Source organism: Schistocerca serialis, chromosome 9, assembly GCF_023864345.2.
Source record: "Schistocerca serialis cubense isolate TAMUIC-IGC-003099 chromosome 9, iqSchSeri2.2, whole genome shotgun sequence".
Taxonomy (NCBI): Eukaryota; Metazoa; Arthropoda; class Insecta; order Orthoptera; family Acrididae; genus Schistocerca; species Schistocerca serialis.
In genome coordinates, this window is record NC_064646.1 from 133,237,031 (window position 1) to 133,256,260 (window position 19,230).

Here is a 19,230-nt window from a genome sequence, read left to right on the forward strand (position 1 = left end):
TTAGCACCATTAATTATGTCCTATAATTAAACACGTGACACTGAAGCAGTACTTAATGATCAAATCAGCACGATAAAAAAGACTATTGTTTTAAATTAGACAAATACAAAACAATAGTTTTAATTAAAAGAAAATAATCCTAAGTCAGCTTACAAAATTACAGTTAGTGACAGTAGAAGACAAATGGTCAGCTGGAGTGGCTGTATGTGTTCTTCTACATAAATTGCAAGTGAAATATCATATACAGTCACACTTACTATCAGAATAGCAAACAGGGTGGAAGTAACTGCTCGAACAGTTACATTAAGTAAAATATGGGGGAATGCCATAATATGGGCGGCACCTCCCTCTAGTGATTTGTTGCTGCTCCTATGCCAACTAATCCAATGAATTGAAAAACTCAGTGTTGTAAGTATCAGGAAGAACTGATAAAATGTGCACTGAGATATCAGTTAAATTCTCAAATGAATAGCAGAAATGGTTCAATAGTGGCAGTCAAAGTTTCTTTCAACTGTACAGAGAACTGTAATTGAGGTCCCAGGGTACAGCAGTGAAAGACATTGAATAGTACTCTGCTATTATGCAGCATTACTCAGTATGCATGTGGAGTAAAATACTGATTGGAACACACAAGGAAAGCCAGAATGGGGGATAGGATGGCATATAACTAACTGATACTTATGCAGAAGAACAGAGATTGTGTTAATTCGACTATCAGTTGGGAACAAGTCTAATTTGTTATGCATATGTTCCAAGAAGAAACAGAGTCCTAAAAGATGCTGAATTGTGTTGCCAATGATACATGGAGATCATGTGCGTGGAGCAGTTCTGGGTTACGCCTATCCAACGGCGGTTGGACGATAGGTGGATCAGCTCAGCAGAGAGTGGAATCTTATTATTTCAAATTCACAACAATGCAATGGATTTCTTCACAGCACTGGCTTGTATCTGCACTTTTGTAATGCAAATTTTCAAATTTCTTAAACTTTGAACATAACTTTGCCATACTGGACATCAATGTCTCAACATAGCAAAATAATTTGAACGTGTAACAAAACCATTCATTAGTAGAGGCAGGTAATAAAATGTAGAGGAATAAGTGAATAAAAGACAATGAAACAAGACTGTAAAGGGAGTGCCGGTTAATTTTGGGATAACAGGGGCATGTAACCCAGAAATGTCAAAGCAGTGATGCATTACTAGCACAGGAATCTGTTACTTGTGTGGAACTGAGGTACAACCACATTAGAACACAGAGTGGCACGCATTGGAGAAAAAGGTATCAGCTCTGTGGCTAGCATTATTTGACGAAAGCCAGATGTCTGTATGGAGAGGTTATTGTCCACTGCAACAATTTAGTGGGGAATAAGTTCTTTACAAGCAGTAGTAATATGAAACTAATATGCTTAAAAACCCATATAAAACCAAAGGCAACTTTACAAGAATAGCACAAATGCAACACTTGAGCAAAATATTCTAGCTAATCTGAGCCCAATGAGGTGAAAACGCACAGCAGAATTATCAATATGGCTAATCAATAGATTTATGTATAAAATATTAACTCTTCCTCCCACCTAAGACTTATGATAAAATTCATTGTCAATCTATAGATTTTAAATTATATGGAGGAATAGAATGTAAATTGAAGTGATGAGAACTTAGCAGTTAATATGTGACAGGTTTAGTGAGCATTGGATTTTGTGCAGAAGGGTTCTCTCTTGAGTTTTGCTAGAAGTTTTTTCTTTTCTTCTTAGTTGCAAATTCTGCTACAAAAGGGTACAATACTTCTCTTAGACAGGTGTAGATTTTGTGTTAAATTTATTTCAGGTTGTTCATTTTCGTGGTATGCTGTTATTTCATCAGTATTTACTTCATGCACTTTGGTGAGTGTGGTACCTCAGGGAATTTTAACATCTCTGCTTCCAAAATTATCTACGCTCACTGGCAGAAGCACTGTGCTTCACATGCATCTGTCTGCTCTAAAACTTCATTTCTTGTCAATGAATCCACTAAGACATTATCTCTGCCCCCCCCCCCCCCCCCACACACACACACACACATAAAATAATCATTCTTTACTTCCATCCAAATGATTTTGCCTATACCACCCAACATTTTCTTGATTGTGTTTAACTTCAAAAGTGAGAAATGTGGTTTAGTGGCTTGTTGGAACACGGCCATTCATTCTCGTCTCCTTCGCACCCTTATAGTGGGAACACTGCCAAACTGGTAGACATTTCCTCAATTTGGACTTCTCGTATTGGTAACCAACAGTGCGTTGAAAATAGTGCAGAGAATAGTTGCCTAAAGTGGCATTGAAATTGTGATCATGGTTTCAAACCACTTTGAACGTGAACTGGTACTTCCTTCCGTTGGTTTCCGGTCCCACATTTTGTGAGCCTTTGGGTAAATTATCTTTTTTTCCCCAATCCACTCAGTCTGCAATATGGTGGGAGTAATTCTTGATCATGTGTAGGTTTAATGAATGTATCAGTGATTATGTTAGACAGTATACTGTTGATTGTGCCTTGCAAAGTTGAATTTGCCACTTGAACAAGTCCCTATCTCTCTTGCTGGATTCACGTCGCCGAAGAAGAGCAAGGGGTGGTGGCAGGATCACTCCTGTACACGTTTCCCATATTAACATTCCATTGGCCATCTTGATAATCTATTTTATTAGCTGAGTAATGCTTTAGAGACTGAAAGTTAGCTCTCTTGCGTCCAATCTTTCTACAGTAGGTACTTGCTGGTGCTAAACACTCATGAGCTTTGTGACCTAGGCATTTTTAACTAGTGGAGTGTGCTTTGGTAAAGAATGCATATCTAGAAGAGTGTGGGTCAGTCCTGTGAACAATTAAATGTACAAAGCGGGTTCTTGCTTCACTTTCATCATTTTCCTTGGTACGTATATATGACACGATACAACTCTTATTTGATCAGCAAAATGTTTTAAATACTCTGTGGAATTTTGGTGTAGGGTAGAAACTTTGTCCCTATAGTAGCTAACACTGTGCTTATTTCCATATCAATCCACTAGCCTTTTTGCAAGAACATCAAATGTCTTGATATTTTTGAGACCTCCCATGGAATTTACATAGGTTGTGGCTCTCCTTGCAACTTAATCTTAGCAACTCCTACCAACATTTTGTTACTCCATGCAGATAGTTTCTCTACATCTATTAAATTTTGTATGAAAGTGTGGATATTTTCCCCTGGTTTACCTGAAAAGGTGGGAACTGGCAAACCCATTGCAACATCAATTATAGGCCAGGACGGGACTGACTGTGTGAACCCAGGAGATGGGGAAGCATGGCTAGCTGTGGGCACAGTGCTGCTGTAGAGTTGCATTTACTAATGCCTCATTAAAATGCCCTTGCAGATCTTCATCCTCCCCACTAATTGATCAAGCCTTGCTTGCATGTCAGGATCCATTTCCAGTCGTCCCTGTGACATGATGTTGTGCATCACTTTAAACTACACAAATCGTAACTCACAAAATGTCTTCAGCAGCAGCTCTTGGGAATGTCTCCAGCAGGCATTGGACCATGCCAGCGTCTTCTCCCTAAAATTGAAGCTCGTGACTTACATTTGTTGATGGACAAATGGCAGCGATACGGTGGTGGGGTAGTGCTCATTCATCGTAACTATGACATGGCCTTGCGCAAAGGTAGCAGAGGCAGACGGCTTCACACAGTTGCTGCAGCATTGGCAGCTATGGGTAGACTGGGCCAGGCAGCCCAAACTGAATGCACTAAGCAGTTGTCTGTTGTCACAGTGTGGAGCCGAACGACCTGCACAATGTTTTCATGCATCTGCTCATGTCTTAGTAATACGTATGCAGCACCTTATGGCCCAAAAGAGGGTGAGTTTGACGTCAACCTCTTGATGCCTGTTTGTAGACCTCCTCAGGTGCATTGTAAGGTTTGAAAAGTCATGTGGGCTTGTAGTTAATATATGGCAATCAGATATATATACCATATCATCAGTTTGTTTTCTCGTGGAAATTGCGTAGTGGGAATTGACAGGGGGGCAAGAGAAAATAACTGCAGTTTGTATGGCAATCAGATATATATACCATATCATCAGTTTGTTTTCTCGTGGAAATTGCGTAGTGGGAATTGACAGGGGGGCAAGAGAAAATAACTGCAGTGGCCAGAGACCCATCTTGGAGGAGGAGGAAAATGCAAAGGCAAAGGAACTAAGCCATTTAGTGTCTGGTGTAGGTGGTGGCTCAGAACAGAAGAGAGAAGTGTTTTTTGGTCGCAGATCAGAGAGCCCTCATTCTTACAAGTCAGGTGATGCTGCGATGCGATTTGATTGGCAGAGTGGCTTTGCTGATGATTCGGCCTATTCCAGTATGAACCAGTGGATCGCTGTTGCATCAGCTGAAAGGCAATGGACAAAAAAGTTAAATAACAAAATTTATTCTTATTCAGAGCCTGGAGACATCTTGTACAGAGTACTTACCATTTGAACTGCACTGGAAACATTTATTTATTTATTTACGTTTTCTTTGCGTGGAGCCATCTTAATAATGGATTTTGCAAACGTCAGACTTAATATTATGGTTATATTTACACTTATAAAATACACTATATTCTGTAGCTGTTGCTTCTTATGTCTATTTTTTACATTCATCACATTACAACTGATATGCTGATACCTCATGTTACAATCACTATCTTAAAATTCGTTGAAAGAATATAAACATTTTTCTATTAGAAAAGATGTTAATTTTATTTTAAAAACATTTCCCGTGTGTGTTCTTAGAGAGTTTGGTAGGTTGTTATACCAAATCAAACCACTGATATATGGACTTCTATCAGTCATTTTTAACATTGTCCTATTACAGAAATAGTTACACTTTGTTCTAGTGTTGTGATCATGTACATCACTGCCCTTGATAGCTTCTGTTGGTTGACTTATAAAAAAATACAACTATTTTGAAGATTTACAGAGAATATATTGTCAGATCTTTGTGCTGCACAAACACTTCACGATATGAATCTATGTCCCATCCCATGTATATGTCTTATTGCTCTTTTCTGTAGTAGTAGTAGTAGTAGTAGTAGTAGTAGTAGTAGTAGTAAGTAGTAGTATTCTTTTTAAATGTACATCAAATGCACAGCCCCAAAGTTCAATTCCGTAATTGAGAAAGGGGTAAAGTGTTCCATAATATACTAATTTCAGTGCTCGGCTAGGAACTATCTTTGCGAGCCGACTGAGGAGATATATGGCACTACTGATTTTTCCATGTATGAAATTAATGTGGTATGTCCACCGCAAATTTTCATCAACACACACACAGGAATTTACAGTTACCGTTTTCTGTTGCAGAGATATTACACACACTATTCATATTGTTGTGATGAGAACTGCCTGTTTTAAATGTCAGTAGTTGAGATTTGGTGACGTTCACCTTGAGTCCCTTATCATTGAAGTATTTTGTTACTTCTGTTACACCACTAGTAGAAAGCGATTCTAGCTCATTAGATTTACTCCCATAGAATAAGACTGATGTGTCATCTGCATAGCTTACAATATGGGAGCTAATGGGTTGTGCGATGTCGTTAATATAAATAAGATAGAGAAAGGGTCCAAGGATTGAGCCCTGTGGTACACCTTGTAATAAACGTTCACTGTTGGACTGGGAGTTCATGATTTTATTATCTAGTTTGTATGACAATTTAGTGCTTTGCTTACGATTGAGCAGGTATGTGGTTAGAAGATTCATGGCTTGATCCCCAATACTATAAGATTTTAGCTTTTTAAGAAGTACCCTATGGTTGACCGTGTCAAATGCTCTTGTCAAGTCCAAACATATACCTGCAATCTGCATCTTCTGGTCCAACAGACAGTAAACTTCATGGATGAACTGTGTAACTGCTGTGGTTGTACTTAGCTCTTTTCTAAAGCCATGCTGCGAATCTACAAGCAGTTTATGTTTTGTGAAAAAGGCACTTTGAGAAAGGATAATGCTTTCGAATATCTTACTAAAAGTGGGAATTAATGATATTGGTCTATAGTTGGAGACATCTTCCTTACTTCCCTTTTTATACACTGGTTGCACTACACTCATTTTTAGAACCGTTGGATACATGTTTTCTCTAATGCTGCAATTAATCAGGTGAGTAAGAAGTTTAGAGATTTCTTTTAAGCACGCTTTAGTAATAGCACCGGATACACCGTCCCATCCAGATGAAATTTTTTTCTTTAGCAGATTCCATGACTTAACAAACGGGAAAGTGCTGGTAGATAGACACAATAAAAAGACACACACACACACACACACACACACACACACACACACACACACACACACACACACACACAAAATTACAAGCTTTCGCAATAAACGGTTGCTTCGTCAGGAAAGAGGGAAGAAGAGGGAAAGACGAAAGGATGTGGGTTTTAAGGGAGTGGAAAGACTTACCTCAGGGGGAAAAAAGGACGGGTATACACACACACACACACACACACACACACACACACACACACACACACACACACATGTACAGACACAAGCAGACATATTTAAAGGCCTTTAAATATGTCTGCTTGTGTCTGTATATGTGTGTGTGTGTGTGTGTGTGTGTGTGTGTGTGTGTGCGCGCGCGCGCGTGCGTGTGTATACCCGTCCTTTTTTCCCCCTGAGGTAAGTCTTTCCACTCCCGGGATTGGAATGACTCCTTACCCTCTCCCTTAAAACCCACATCCTTTCGTCTTTCCCTCTCCTTCCCTCTTTCCTGACGAAGCAACCGTTTGTTGCGAAAGCTTGAAATTTTGTGTGTGTGTTTGTGTGTCTTTTTATTGTGTCTATGTACCAGCGCTTTCCCATTTGGTAAGTCATGGAATCTTTGTTTTTACTGTAATTTACCTTATCTATAACATCTTTGTTGATTATAGCACAATCTATTCTAGTGGAACATGTGTCTGTCACTCTGGTGTCAGAATTCACTATATTTACAAGATTGTATGAGGTCAGTACATCATTGACTTTCAAGTTTACTATACTATTCGAGTTTGCATCTATATTAAAGTCACCTAATATAGTAATGTCTTTAGAACGCCTGACCAATAACACTACAAAGTTTATCCATAAACAGCATTACATCAACATTTGGTGGCCTATATACTCCAATCACTTTATGCTTTGGTAACTTAAGATCATTACTGTGGAGTACAATACCTGTCATTTCAATTTATCCTTCTTTGGTGTGGTGTTCCAGAAAGGAAATTTTTGTAGCTTCTGTATCCTTATTAACATAAACTGCCACACCACCACCTTTATGGTTTTGCCTACAATAACTATTTGCTAGTATGTAAACTTCTAATCTATAATATATTATTTCACTGCATTTTAGCCCATGTTCCGTTATTACTAGTACATGTGGCAAGTATTCCTCTATGAATATTTGTAGAATGTCTAGTTTGTTTCTGAGATATTGCACATGTAAGTGCATTAACTTAAAGGGTGTTATCCCTTCTTGTTTTTTACCATGTTGCATGAATCAAAATTGTTTGAGTTACACTTTTTACAACATTTGGCATACACTGGTGTTTTAGAACTAACCTGCAATTTCTTCAAGAGGTATGATTTTGCTGTCTACAGTGGTATAAATATGTCTGGTAATGGTGGAATATAAATATTGTAATGAGTAAATTTGAAAACTTGCCAAATAGTTGAGGCATGCAATTGATGAAAGCCACATAAACAAGACTGAAAACTTTGCTATCTTTTAATTTACAGTGTTTTCGTTTTCGCGCTGTGGCCACTGTCATGCAATGAAGCCTGAATTCCTAAAAAATTACAAATTAAAAATATAATGTTTTCTGGTCTGGACTTAGCTAACCAAAATGAATCTGAACCCAAGAGGAACTGAGTCTTTCTAGGTTGTGCTAGCACTATATGTTACAGTTTTCACATGTCCCTGTTAGTACCATGGGCGCATATCAGTGCCAATGGTGCAACCTAATGGTGAAAGCTCAGAGTCCATTTGTCCTGCTCATTTTAAATTAACATTCTGATCCTCACATTCATATCTCAGTTAACATTCTCCTGTCTTTTGAAATTATATTTTACTTTTGAGATTGCAACAAAAAATTATGTAAAAATTCTTAAGCTTCCAGAGTATCTAACGCATAGCTTATCCTTGTCATTTTATTGTTACCAAAAAATAATTAAATATAGTTCGGAACATGAAAATTGTAGAGTAATGATGTAATCAGATGTTAATCTATTTTCTAATTGGGACTGTTCAATCCCATATGGAAAGCTACTTCTCATGCCATTGAATGTGAAAGCCGTCAATGATTCTTTCATATTTAACAGAACATCTGGTGATATGTTGTGAACTGAAATTGCTTAAGATTTTTAGAATTTTAAAACCGCTACTGCATGTCATTTGCAGCTGAGAATTGAAATATATCACATCTCAAATGGCAGATAGTTATATTCTGCGACTTAAAATTCATTGCAGTAAGCTGTCTGAACTCATTCTTAAGTTTGGTAACAAGTTTCATTACCTTTTTGCATTCTTAACGACATTTCTAGTTGGATGAAAGTTTTTTTTTAGGTTTTAACTTGCATAGTAACATATCTCTAAGTCTCCATAAAAGCACAGACCCATTTGTAAACTTTAAGGCACTTATAGATTCCTAGAGGGAATGATGAATGCCGTTGTTTGCCTGTCTATGGATGTTACTTAGATGTTATTATAAAATTGTAAATGGCTTTCAGTTTTTTAATTTATATAAAACTTTATGAAAAAAAGTACTGAAGGATATGTCTGATGCTAGTAAGTGGTCCTCTTGTTGCATATTTGGTATTTCAGTGCTTTGGAACTTAAGGTTGTAAGTTTTGATTGCTACATACTCTACTACATGTCTAGAAAATCCATGATTTTACAGCAATATTGTCACTCTGAAAGTACATTTATTACTGACACCAATGTACAGCCAGAACATACCTGATTTCCTGATCAGAGAGCGCAGCTTTTTTTACACACATATAATATTCCAGAATGCTGGTAATTATGCAAACATAGAATATCCCAGAATAGATAAACAATAAAAATAATGAGTGTTTCAAAAATGATCCAGAAATGATAACTGAATAACAAATAATTGCTGGTAGTTGGGTCGCAACAATGTGGTTACTGTATTACGTTGGTTCAACAGTTGCAGTGATATCAGACTGATGCCAGGGATGACCTTTGCTTTGTTAGATACATAGTTACTCTCTTTGTGTAAAATGGGAAACCAGTTATTTCACTTCAGAGTTCATATAACTAACAAAACTGTAAATATCTCTACTAGCCTGGTAGGTAGCCACGCATTCCCTCATTAAGGAAACATCAACAAAACTGATGATGATAAACAGCTTTCATTTTTAGCAGCACGTAAATAAGTCTAGAATTGATAAAGATATTCCGGAGATAGACAGTGTTATGCAATCTATGTTTGTATTTTTACTTTATAGTTGTAGCTACACTCCGATCATGTGAGGTGGACTAAAATGTCCATCACCTTAAAAGTTACCCTTTTTGTTTACTAACATTTTTTTTTCTTTGTTCTCTTTCAATCTAGGTGAAAGTTCTCCTCGTGTAATAGTAAGTGGGCTAGTAAATTTTGTTCCAATAGAAGAGATGCGAGAACGTATGGTTGTTGTTCTATGCAACCTAAAGCCTGCAAAGATGCGTGGTGTTGAATCTTGTGGCATGGTACTATGTGCCTCCATGTAAGTATGTAACAGTGCATTGTATTTGATTTTGGAACAATGAGCATATTATACACGCAGCAAACATTTTATATATGAAAGTACACACACACACACACACACACACACACACACACACACACACACACACACACACACACACCTGTGTTGATACATTGTGCCGGCTGAGTACACTGTGCTGGGACTGAAATTCTATGGATTGATTGGGTTGAGGGATTATCAGCTGAAGTGGGTGAGAGCATAAAAGGAGCTGTGGAATGGGAAAGAGGGTTGAGGAATGGTGGTTAATGGCTGGAGGGGAAGTATCAGGTGCACAAGACAGGAATAGATGGAGAGAGGCACCAGGTGCACAACATAGTATTATGGGCGGATTACCATATTTACATAGAAAATATTTTTATGTATGTCTCTTTGTGACCAAATTAGATATCTTAATGTCCATTATGTATGATTTATGCATCTCGCAGTGGTTGTAATGGCCATAATTGTTGTTTTAATAAATATTCTGTGTAATCAACATACTTGTATTTTCTGTTGGTAAGTTAAAAATGGGAACTGGAGGTCAACAAACAGTTATTCACATAAAAAAATTAACTTAATATATATTCTAAACTTTAAATTTTTTGCTTCTTTATTGTTGAATGCATAATTTTTAAGGAAAATGTAACTTTTTTTCTTTGCTCATTCATTTCCTTTATTACTTACAAAAGTCACTGCAGAATGTATACTACTGTGACAGGAACACAGAAGAAGTCAAGATGACTATGTATGTTTCTCTCCATAAACACTCCACTATTACCCTTTTTTTACTACGAACAGAGTAACAGGCTGTAATTTGTATTCTTTATTGATTGTTACAATTTACTTTTCGTACAGCACTAGCATTATTAGCAAACTGAATGGCAACAATGCATTGTCCTCTGTGGAACTTAACACTGAATTGGCAGAAATTATACCACTTCAAATTAATGCTGGGTCTACTTTTAATTATTTAGTGTTGATAAATTTAGACCTCAGAGTTCATGGTTCACTATTGGTTCACGCAGCCAATATGATGCTAATTTCAAGTTAGCGGTCATTCAAGAAACAAAAGAGACGAACAATGGAGCAGCAGGAAGAAAATTTACTATCACAGATGAAGAATAAATTAAAGAACACTAGTTCTGTACACCAAACTTTCAGGGGAGCAAAACAGGGAAGTTCTTGAATTGTAGCAGCAGGTTGCTCTGTAAATGCTAGAGAAATGGGTTCTGTATTACTTTAAAAATTATCACGATGAAAGTGCTGGAGATAAATAGGAATTTTCAGTTGCTCCCAATGTGAGGATTATGAAGAGGAGGACAGGGCTTATGTTACGATGCAGAATGATGCTAGCTCTGTGACTTCTTGCAGCATTTGATGAAAAACTATTTGCTTATCAGCATAATATAACCAACAGAAAACTGCCCCTGTTGGAGAGCAAAAAGTGAGTATGTTCCTCTTTAAAAGACTCTGATACAAAAGTGGAGTGCCAGCTGTGTCAGTCCTTATTTTGCCTTCCTCACCAAAAAGTTTGGCATGTGCAGACATATTCGCGCTCTTTTTAACACAGAAATTCTAAATCCTTTTACCCAGTTTCTCTTTATAGTCAAACCTTCGTAATCAGCATCTCTTTATCACTACCAATGTCTATATATGTCTCTCTCCCACTGTCTCCTTTTTCTCCCATTGACTTGCAGAATATCCCACTGCTACTATCTACTCTCTCACATACGTTTCCTTTCGTCTTTCTTTACCACTGTGCACCATATCTCAGCAGCTCAAAAATTCTAAGGGGGGGGGGGGGGTCAAACTTACCTTTTCCCCTCTACCCGTCTGTTGAAAATTTTAGTCCCAAATGTGCCCTCCAACATACCTGCATGATAAAGTGCATCAGTCTGAAAGGTTCCAGACCCCCCCCCCCCCCAAGCCTTTGTGTGATTAACACTCATATATTTTTTATGTGTAGTGTCTGTTCTCTCTTTTGCTCCCACTGTTTCTACACACCCCAGTCACATTAATGTGACATGGTGGTGGTTTTTCTGAAAAACCTGGCATTCTCTCAGAATTACGAGGGTAAGTCAATTATTGTCTGCAAAGTAGTTATAAAATTTTATTGTAATCGAATAAGAAACTTAAAAGTATACCATTTTTCAACATTGTCTCCTTGTGTTTCAATGTACTTGGTCCATCATTGTACAAGCTTCCTGATGCCCTCATAAAAGAAGGTTCTTGGTTGAGCTTCAAGCCAGGAATGCACCGCTTCTTTCAGTGCTTCATCCAAGGCAAATCGACAGCCCCTTAATGCCTGTTTGAGTGGACCAAACAAGTGATAGTCACAAGGGGCAAGATAAGGACTATATGGAGGATGATCCAGTACTTAAATTTTAGTTTCTGGAGCATTTCAGCAGTGTGGGCAGCAGTATGCGGACGGGCATCGTTGTACAACAACAAAACACCTTTTGACAGCAATCCTCAGTGTTTTCTTCAAATCGCAGGCTTTAGCCTGGCACTAAGCATCTCACTGTAACGTACATTGTTTATTGTTGTGCCCCTTTCCCCATAATTGTCCAGTACTGGACCTTGTGCGTCCCAAAAAACAGTAAGCATCAGTTTTCCTGCAGACGGTTGGGTCTTGAACTTTTTCTTGTACAGTGAATTTGGATGTTTCCATTCCATACTCTGCCATTTACTCTTCAGCTCATAATGATGGATCCATGTTTTGTCACCAGTAATGATCCTGTCTAAGAAGTTGTACCCTTCGTTACCATAGCGATCCAAATTTTTTTTTTTTTTTTTTTTTGCTGATGTCCAAGCATGATTGTTTATGCAACCATGTGAGTTGTTTTGCGAACCATCTTGCACAAATTTTATGAAACCCAAGTCTGTTGTGGAAGATTTTGTAGGCAGAACTGTGACTAATTTGCAGATGATGTGCCACTTCGTCAATAGTTAATTGTCTGTCTAAGCGAATCATTTCACGTGAACACTCAATGGTTTCTTCATTTGTGGCAGTAAACAGTCATCCAGCTCCTTCATTGTGCATAACACTTGGGCGACCATTTCGGAATTTTTCAATCCATTCGTAGACGCTCCATTGTGGCAGAACACTGTACCTGTACCGTACCAAAAGTCATAGATGAATTTCGGCCCCTGACCCACCTTCCCACCACAAAAAACGGATCACTGAACATTGCTCTTCTTTTGTGCAAATACACAGCAGAGCAGCCATGATTAACAGCACAGCAGCAATAACGAAACTAACCTAGCAGCTTGAAAATTGCAAAGATATAACAACAAATATACAAAGCATGCGTCATCAACATAAAATGACAGTACTTCCAAAGTAAACAAAAATATAACTTAATTTTGGATAATAAGTGACAAATTTTACCAGAAAAAAAAATCAGGTTTAATCTCAAGGAATTTCAGCAATATTGTAAAATCTCAGAGAATTCTGTTTTTTGAACTGAACATTGGAATTTAATTTTATTGAGCTTTATTAGTCTCAAATTTTAAAATACTTAGTATTTCAAAGTGTGTTGATTATTTGAATATTAGTCCAAATAAATTATTTAACTGCCACTAAATTACAGCTGAGAGGAAAGTCAATATTGAGAAGCACTCAAGTCCACACACACACACACACACACACACACACACACACACACACACACACACACAGGCCCCCTTTTCTGCTCATTGCCAATTTCTCACAAGGGAACCTCCCCATCGCACCCCCCTCAGATTTACTTATAAGTTGGCACAGTGGGTAGGCCTTGAAAAACTGAACACAGATCAATCGAAAAAACAGGAAGAAGTTGTGTGGAACTGTGAAAAAAATAAGCAAAATATACAGTGAGTAGCCCATGCGCAAGATAGGCAACATCAAGGAAAGTGTGAGCTGAGGAGCCCTGTGGTCAGCGTGAGCAGCTGCCAAACGTAAGGTCCTTGGTTCAAATCCTCCCTCGAGTGAAAAAGTTTATTTTCTTTAGTTTCACAAAGTTATGATCTGTCCATTAGTTCATTGACGTCTCTGTTCACCGTAATACGTTTAGTGTCTGTGTTTTGCGACCGCACCGCAAAACGGTGCTATTAGTAGACGAAAGGACCTGCTCTCTAATGGGAATCGAAAACATTTGATCGCAAGGTCATAGGTTAACCGATTCCTCCACAAGAAAACGCGTCTGATATATTCTATATGACACTGGTGACAAATAATAATTGTCTGAAAATAAAAAATTAAACTCTTCACTACAGGGAAGATTTGAACCCAGGAACTCTCGTTCCACATCTGCTCACGCTAACCACGGGACCCCGGCATTCCTGAGCTCGCAGTTTCCTTGATGTTGCATATCTTGCACATGGACTACTCAGTTTCTATATTTTGCTTATTTTGGTCATAGTTCCACACAACCTCTTCCTGTTTTCTCGACAGATCTGTGTTCAGTTTTTCAAGGCCTATCCACTGTGCCAACTTTTAACTAAATCTGAGGGGGGTGCGATGGGGAGGTTCCCTTGTCAGGAGCTTCTTATGACATTGTCTTCATTCCCACACCTGGAATTCTCAGAGATTTTTTTTTTTCCCCAAGTCTGAGTGGCCACCATGTGTGACCACCACCACCACATTCAACGTCAACATACAATAACTACTCACAGGCAGCAGGTGGCAGCACTAGCAGATTAGTTGAAACTGTTTTATTATTAGCAAACAAAAAACATTAAGGAGTATACGTATGAATGTAAAAATTCTAAGATTCTTAAAACGGCTTCTGCAAAATGTATGGTTATCTACTTCACACAATATTCTCACTGTTCTCTGTGACATGGAAAACAATGCAGTTATTATTAAAAGAGGGAAATGGAGTGATTTATCTGACATCCAAAAAGACATGATCGTTGGTTTTTGGGCCAAGGGTGGAAGCATTTCTGGAATGGCTAAGTTTGTAAACTGTTTTCATGCTGCCATGGTTAACAGGCACCGTGCTTGGCAAATGGCAGTATCCAAAAACCAGCACCAAAGCAACTGTGGTGTATCACAGGCCAAAATGACAGGAGTGAATGATGGCCGTATTGATGTGTTCAGGCAATCTGACATGCAACTGCCTACCCTAATGAACCAAGGAGCTACTAATGGTGTCCTCTCGACAGGAATTCAGGCACACATTGCTGCTTATGGGTGCAGCAGGTGCCTGGTTCACGCACCCATGCCGACTGCTGTTTGTCACCGACAAAGGCTGGAATTTGAGTGTGAATACCATTGAGTGGTGACAGATGGACTATTCAGATGAATCACGTTTTATGCTCCACTGTACAGATGGACTTTGGCACATAGTGTGTAAAATGTCTGGAAGCAAACACCCCATAACAATCATCAGAAGTGTCCTGGCCGGAGGCTGGAGCATTGTGGTCTGGAGAATACTTCTGTGGCATTCCCTGGGTGATCTTGTGAATGCATCTACCCTTGGGGACTATGTCTTATCAGTCCAGTTTGTTTTTCCTTAGCACAAATGCTCCTACCAGCAGGAAAATGCAACACGTCACACAGCTCGTAGTGTACATGTGTGGTTCCAAGAGCACTATGATGAGTTTCGCATACTCCCCTGGCCAGCACACCCCCAATTTAAAAGCAGTCGAAAATCTGTGCTTCACCTCAATCTCAGTTGGGCTGTACATCCTTGACTAAGAAATGTAGCACAGCTGGTCGTGGCACTAGTCAGCATGGCTCCACACCCCTGCTGGTACCTTCCAGAACCTCACCGACACTTTTGGTGCACTTCTTGCAGCGGTCTGCACTACAAAGGTGGTTATTCAGGCTGTTGACAGGTGGTCACATTAATATGCCTGAACAGTATTTCTTTGTCCCTCTCTGTTTTTTACTGCTACTGCCCTTCACTAACCATCAATGTATCTTCTCTCTTTGGCTCCCACTGCTATTGTCTTTGTCCCTCTCTCTTTCTCTTTCACTGCCAGTTTCTCTCTCCCACCAACGCTGGTCTTCTCTCTTTCTCTCCCACTGGCACTGTTTCCACAGTCACTGTCTATCTGCTACTATCTTGCACCACAAAAAATTGCGAATATGTCGGCACACCAAAATTTTTGGTGAGGAATCTGGAATGAGAATTGAGGCAGCTGGTTCCTCAGTTTCCTATCAGAGTTTTCTAAAGTGGAACATGCATTTTTTGTGCTGAGGCAGGAGAGTTTTCCATTGGTTCCCTTCTTTTCCGTGCTACAGTTGGTGTGCTGCTTACATAAAACAAATTCTGCAGGTCAGTAAAGTTTTGACAGTTTATGTATACAGTTCAACACATCAATATACTTTGACACATACAAACAACAAAAAATATGCAAAACAGGACGGGATCTTAATAATCTAGTGTGCTTGGGGATGTATAAGTGCCGAATTATCAAATATACCGGATTATCAAATTCTTTTTTAAAAACCTGGTTTTAAACAAGGAATATAAACAAAACCTATAATATTAAGGTACAAAACAAGTTTCTATTACTTATTAACAGCAGTCTGAGACTGTGGTCGTGTGTGTGTGTGTGTGTGTGTGTGTGTGTGTGTGTGTGTGTGTGTTGTGTTTGATTGAGTATGTGCGTGTGTATATGTTATCTATTTCTGACAGACGCCTTGTTGGCCAAAAGCTCACTTTCTGATAGTTCTTTTGGTTGTGCCTGTCGTGACTCAACGTCTCCGCTAAATTGTGAGTTGCAACTATCCTTTCATAAATTAAAATGTAATCAACACATTGATAAACTAATCAAAAAGCTCAGTTCAGTGTGTTATGCCCTTTAGACGTTTATCTCAGTGTGTTGAGCTAAAAACAAGAGTGTTGTCTGAGTTTACTTAGTTTCACACCCTGTTGTCTAACTGAATTAATTTCTGATGCACTGCACCTAAAGTAAATAAGGTGCTTATACAGCTGAAGATAACAGTGAGAATATGGTGTAAAGTAGATAACTGTACATTTTGCAGAAGCCATTTTAAGAATCTTAGAATTTTTACATTCATACATATCCTCCTTAATGTTTTTTATTTGATAATAATAAAACAATTTCAAGTAATCTGTGATACACTGATTCACAGCACAAGGCACAAAAATAATTTCGTGTGTGTGAGGGGGAGTGGGTGTGTGGATGGGAGGAGTAGGGTGCCTGCATGTGTATAATAGTTAGTTGTAATAAAAACAAACCATTTATCTGAAATGCAGATCAGTAACATAACAACCATGTACAATTGTAACAGAGCAAAAGCATATCCTGTAAGAAGAACCTTTTACAGCCATTGTCACAGTCAATAAAATTCTTCTGGGTATGTGACTGCAAGGTCAGTGAGTAAAATTCTCTGAAGTTTCGGCCAATGTTGCAAATGGCCTTCCTCAGGGTGTTTTTGTTAACCTGAGGAAGGCCATTTGCAACAGTGGCTGCAACGATGGAGAATTTTACTCACTGGCCTTGCAGTCACATACTCAGAAGAATTTTATTGTAAGTACATCCTGTCTGAAAAATACCATTTATGCTTTTACTGTGCAAATAAAAGGCTCTATTATGACTAAATAATACACACACACATACAAATATGAAGATATGTGTAGGACTATTCAGCTGCCCCTACTAGTCAGTTTTGTGCAACCTACAACACCAAAAACCACATGCAAGATTTTCGTATTCTCTCACTTGCTATCTGCAAACTATTAGTCCTTCAGAAAAAATGAACAGTACCTTTTTGTAGAAAATTTAATGTAGTTGAATTTTGTACTGGGATATGTTTTCGTTGGAGGCCAGTTTTCGAGTTATTCAAGAAAAACTCATGTGGAGGTAAATTTGTACATTTTTCTTTAATAATTCGAAAATAATGACCTCTAGCAAAAATGTATCCCAGGAAAAAATGTAGCTCTATTAAATTTCCTACTGTTCATTTTTTCTGGAGGGCTAATAGCTTGCACATAGCTAGAAAGAGAATAAGAAAATCTTGCACGCGGTATTAGAAGGCATTGTGGATTGCATAAAACCTGGCATTGGTTGCAGCTAAATTGCTCTATATACACACATGGCGTTCATTTTAACTTGAGAGAATTAAATATTTCAAAAATAGTGCATCATACGAAAAAAAAATTCTTGGTGAATTGTTAATGTTAGTAAAGGAGACACTTGTCTGTGCTACAACTGGCCATGTCGTAACCACACCCTGCTCCCCCTCCATGTGGGCAGCAGCTAGTTTGTGTTTTCAAATGGGAACACCCCCACCTCCCATTTTTATTGCTTATTCAGATTCTATGCCAAAAAACATGTATGGTTTACTCAAACCATTGTTTTCAATTCATGGCGGATGCTGCGGTAATCAACAAATATCGAGTGTGCCTGTTTTTGCATTAAAGAACTGATACATTTCATTTTACATCTCATTTACATTGTAAAAGTAAAGTTTTCTCTTCTGAGAATTGATATTTATGTTCAAAATTTAATCTGGCATTGCAAAGTTGGTGATACAGTACAGCGTGGTTCACTGTTCCAATGTCAGGCTAGAAACTCTTTTTATCGTGATCCAGGAACTGTAACATTGACATAATACTTTTCAGTTCACATAAAGATGCTCGATAACAGTGCATTCCCTTGCCTCTAATGATTTGGGAGCTTCATTTCAGTGACTCCTCTTGCCTCTCACTATGGGGAGCTTCTTGCATCCTCGCCATAAATTAAAATTATTTTGATCATCTCTGCAATAGGTACAACATACGTTACATCAGCTGTGTTGAATAGCCTCTAGAGAGGAGTGGCGCTGAGACATTCAGTGTTTGTGCTTATAAAGGCCCCAGAGCTGCAGTTGGGCATGCCATGTTCTGAACGATGAGGCGAGCATGAGAATATATACACGATCGTGTGTATCCATCGCAGGTGTTTCTCTCATTATCACCTCATGGATGTTTTACCTTATTACAATGGTTGTGGTTTGTATTCCGACAGCAGCCAGCACTTGAGTTACAGCCGTTGGATGGAAAGACACACTGAAACCAGTCACTCTGAAGGAGGGGTTCAAGGGCAGCCACTAAAATCATGATTTCCGATTGTCTGGGGACTCTCCTCAATCTGGGGACTCGTCGTAGGAAACAGGAAACTACATTACTGTACATCTAACTTATTATGCCAGAAATATCAATTTCTAGCAATATTATTTGTACTGTGCAATCACATTTGCAACACTAAAGTAATATTTGAACATCAGTATCAATGGTTAGAACCCAAAGATTTAAATTTACGTCACAAATGAAATGTACAATCAAATGTGTTGGTTCTTAAGTGCAAAAATTTGACACGCTTTATATGTGATATTTATCAACTGCAGCTCCATCTACCAAAAATTAAAAAAAACAATGGTTTGAGTAAACCATATGTATTTTCTAGCATATGATCTGAATATGCAATAAAGATGGGACGTGTTCGCATTCAAAAATACAAAGTTGACCCCA

General features: G+C 38.4%; 1 protein-coding gene across 4 annotated transcripts in view; it reads left to right on the forward strand.

The window, feature by feature from the left end:
* The window catches only part of LOC126418467 (tyrosine--tRNA ligase, cytoplasmic), a 114,570-nt gene that overhangs the window by 84,260 nt on the left and 11,080 nt on the right, over nt 1–19,230 (forward strand). For all 4 annotated transcript variants that reach the window (XM_050085239.1, XM_050085237.1, XM_050085240.1 and 1 more), the window contains one exon: nt 9,589–9,739. In XM_050085239.1, the coding sequence (XP_049941196.1) occupies nt 9,589–9,739 (151 nt within the window). The remainder of the gene's footprint in view (nt 1–9,588; nt 9,740–19,230) is intronic.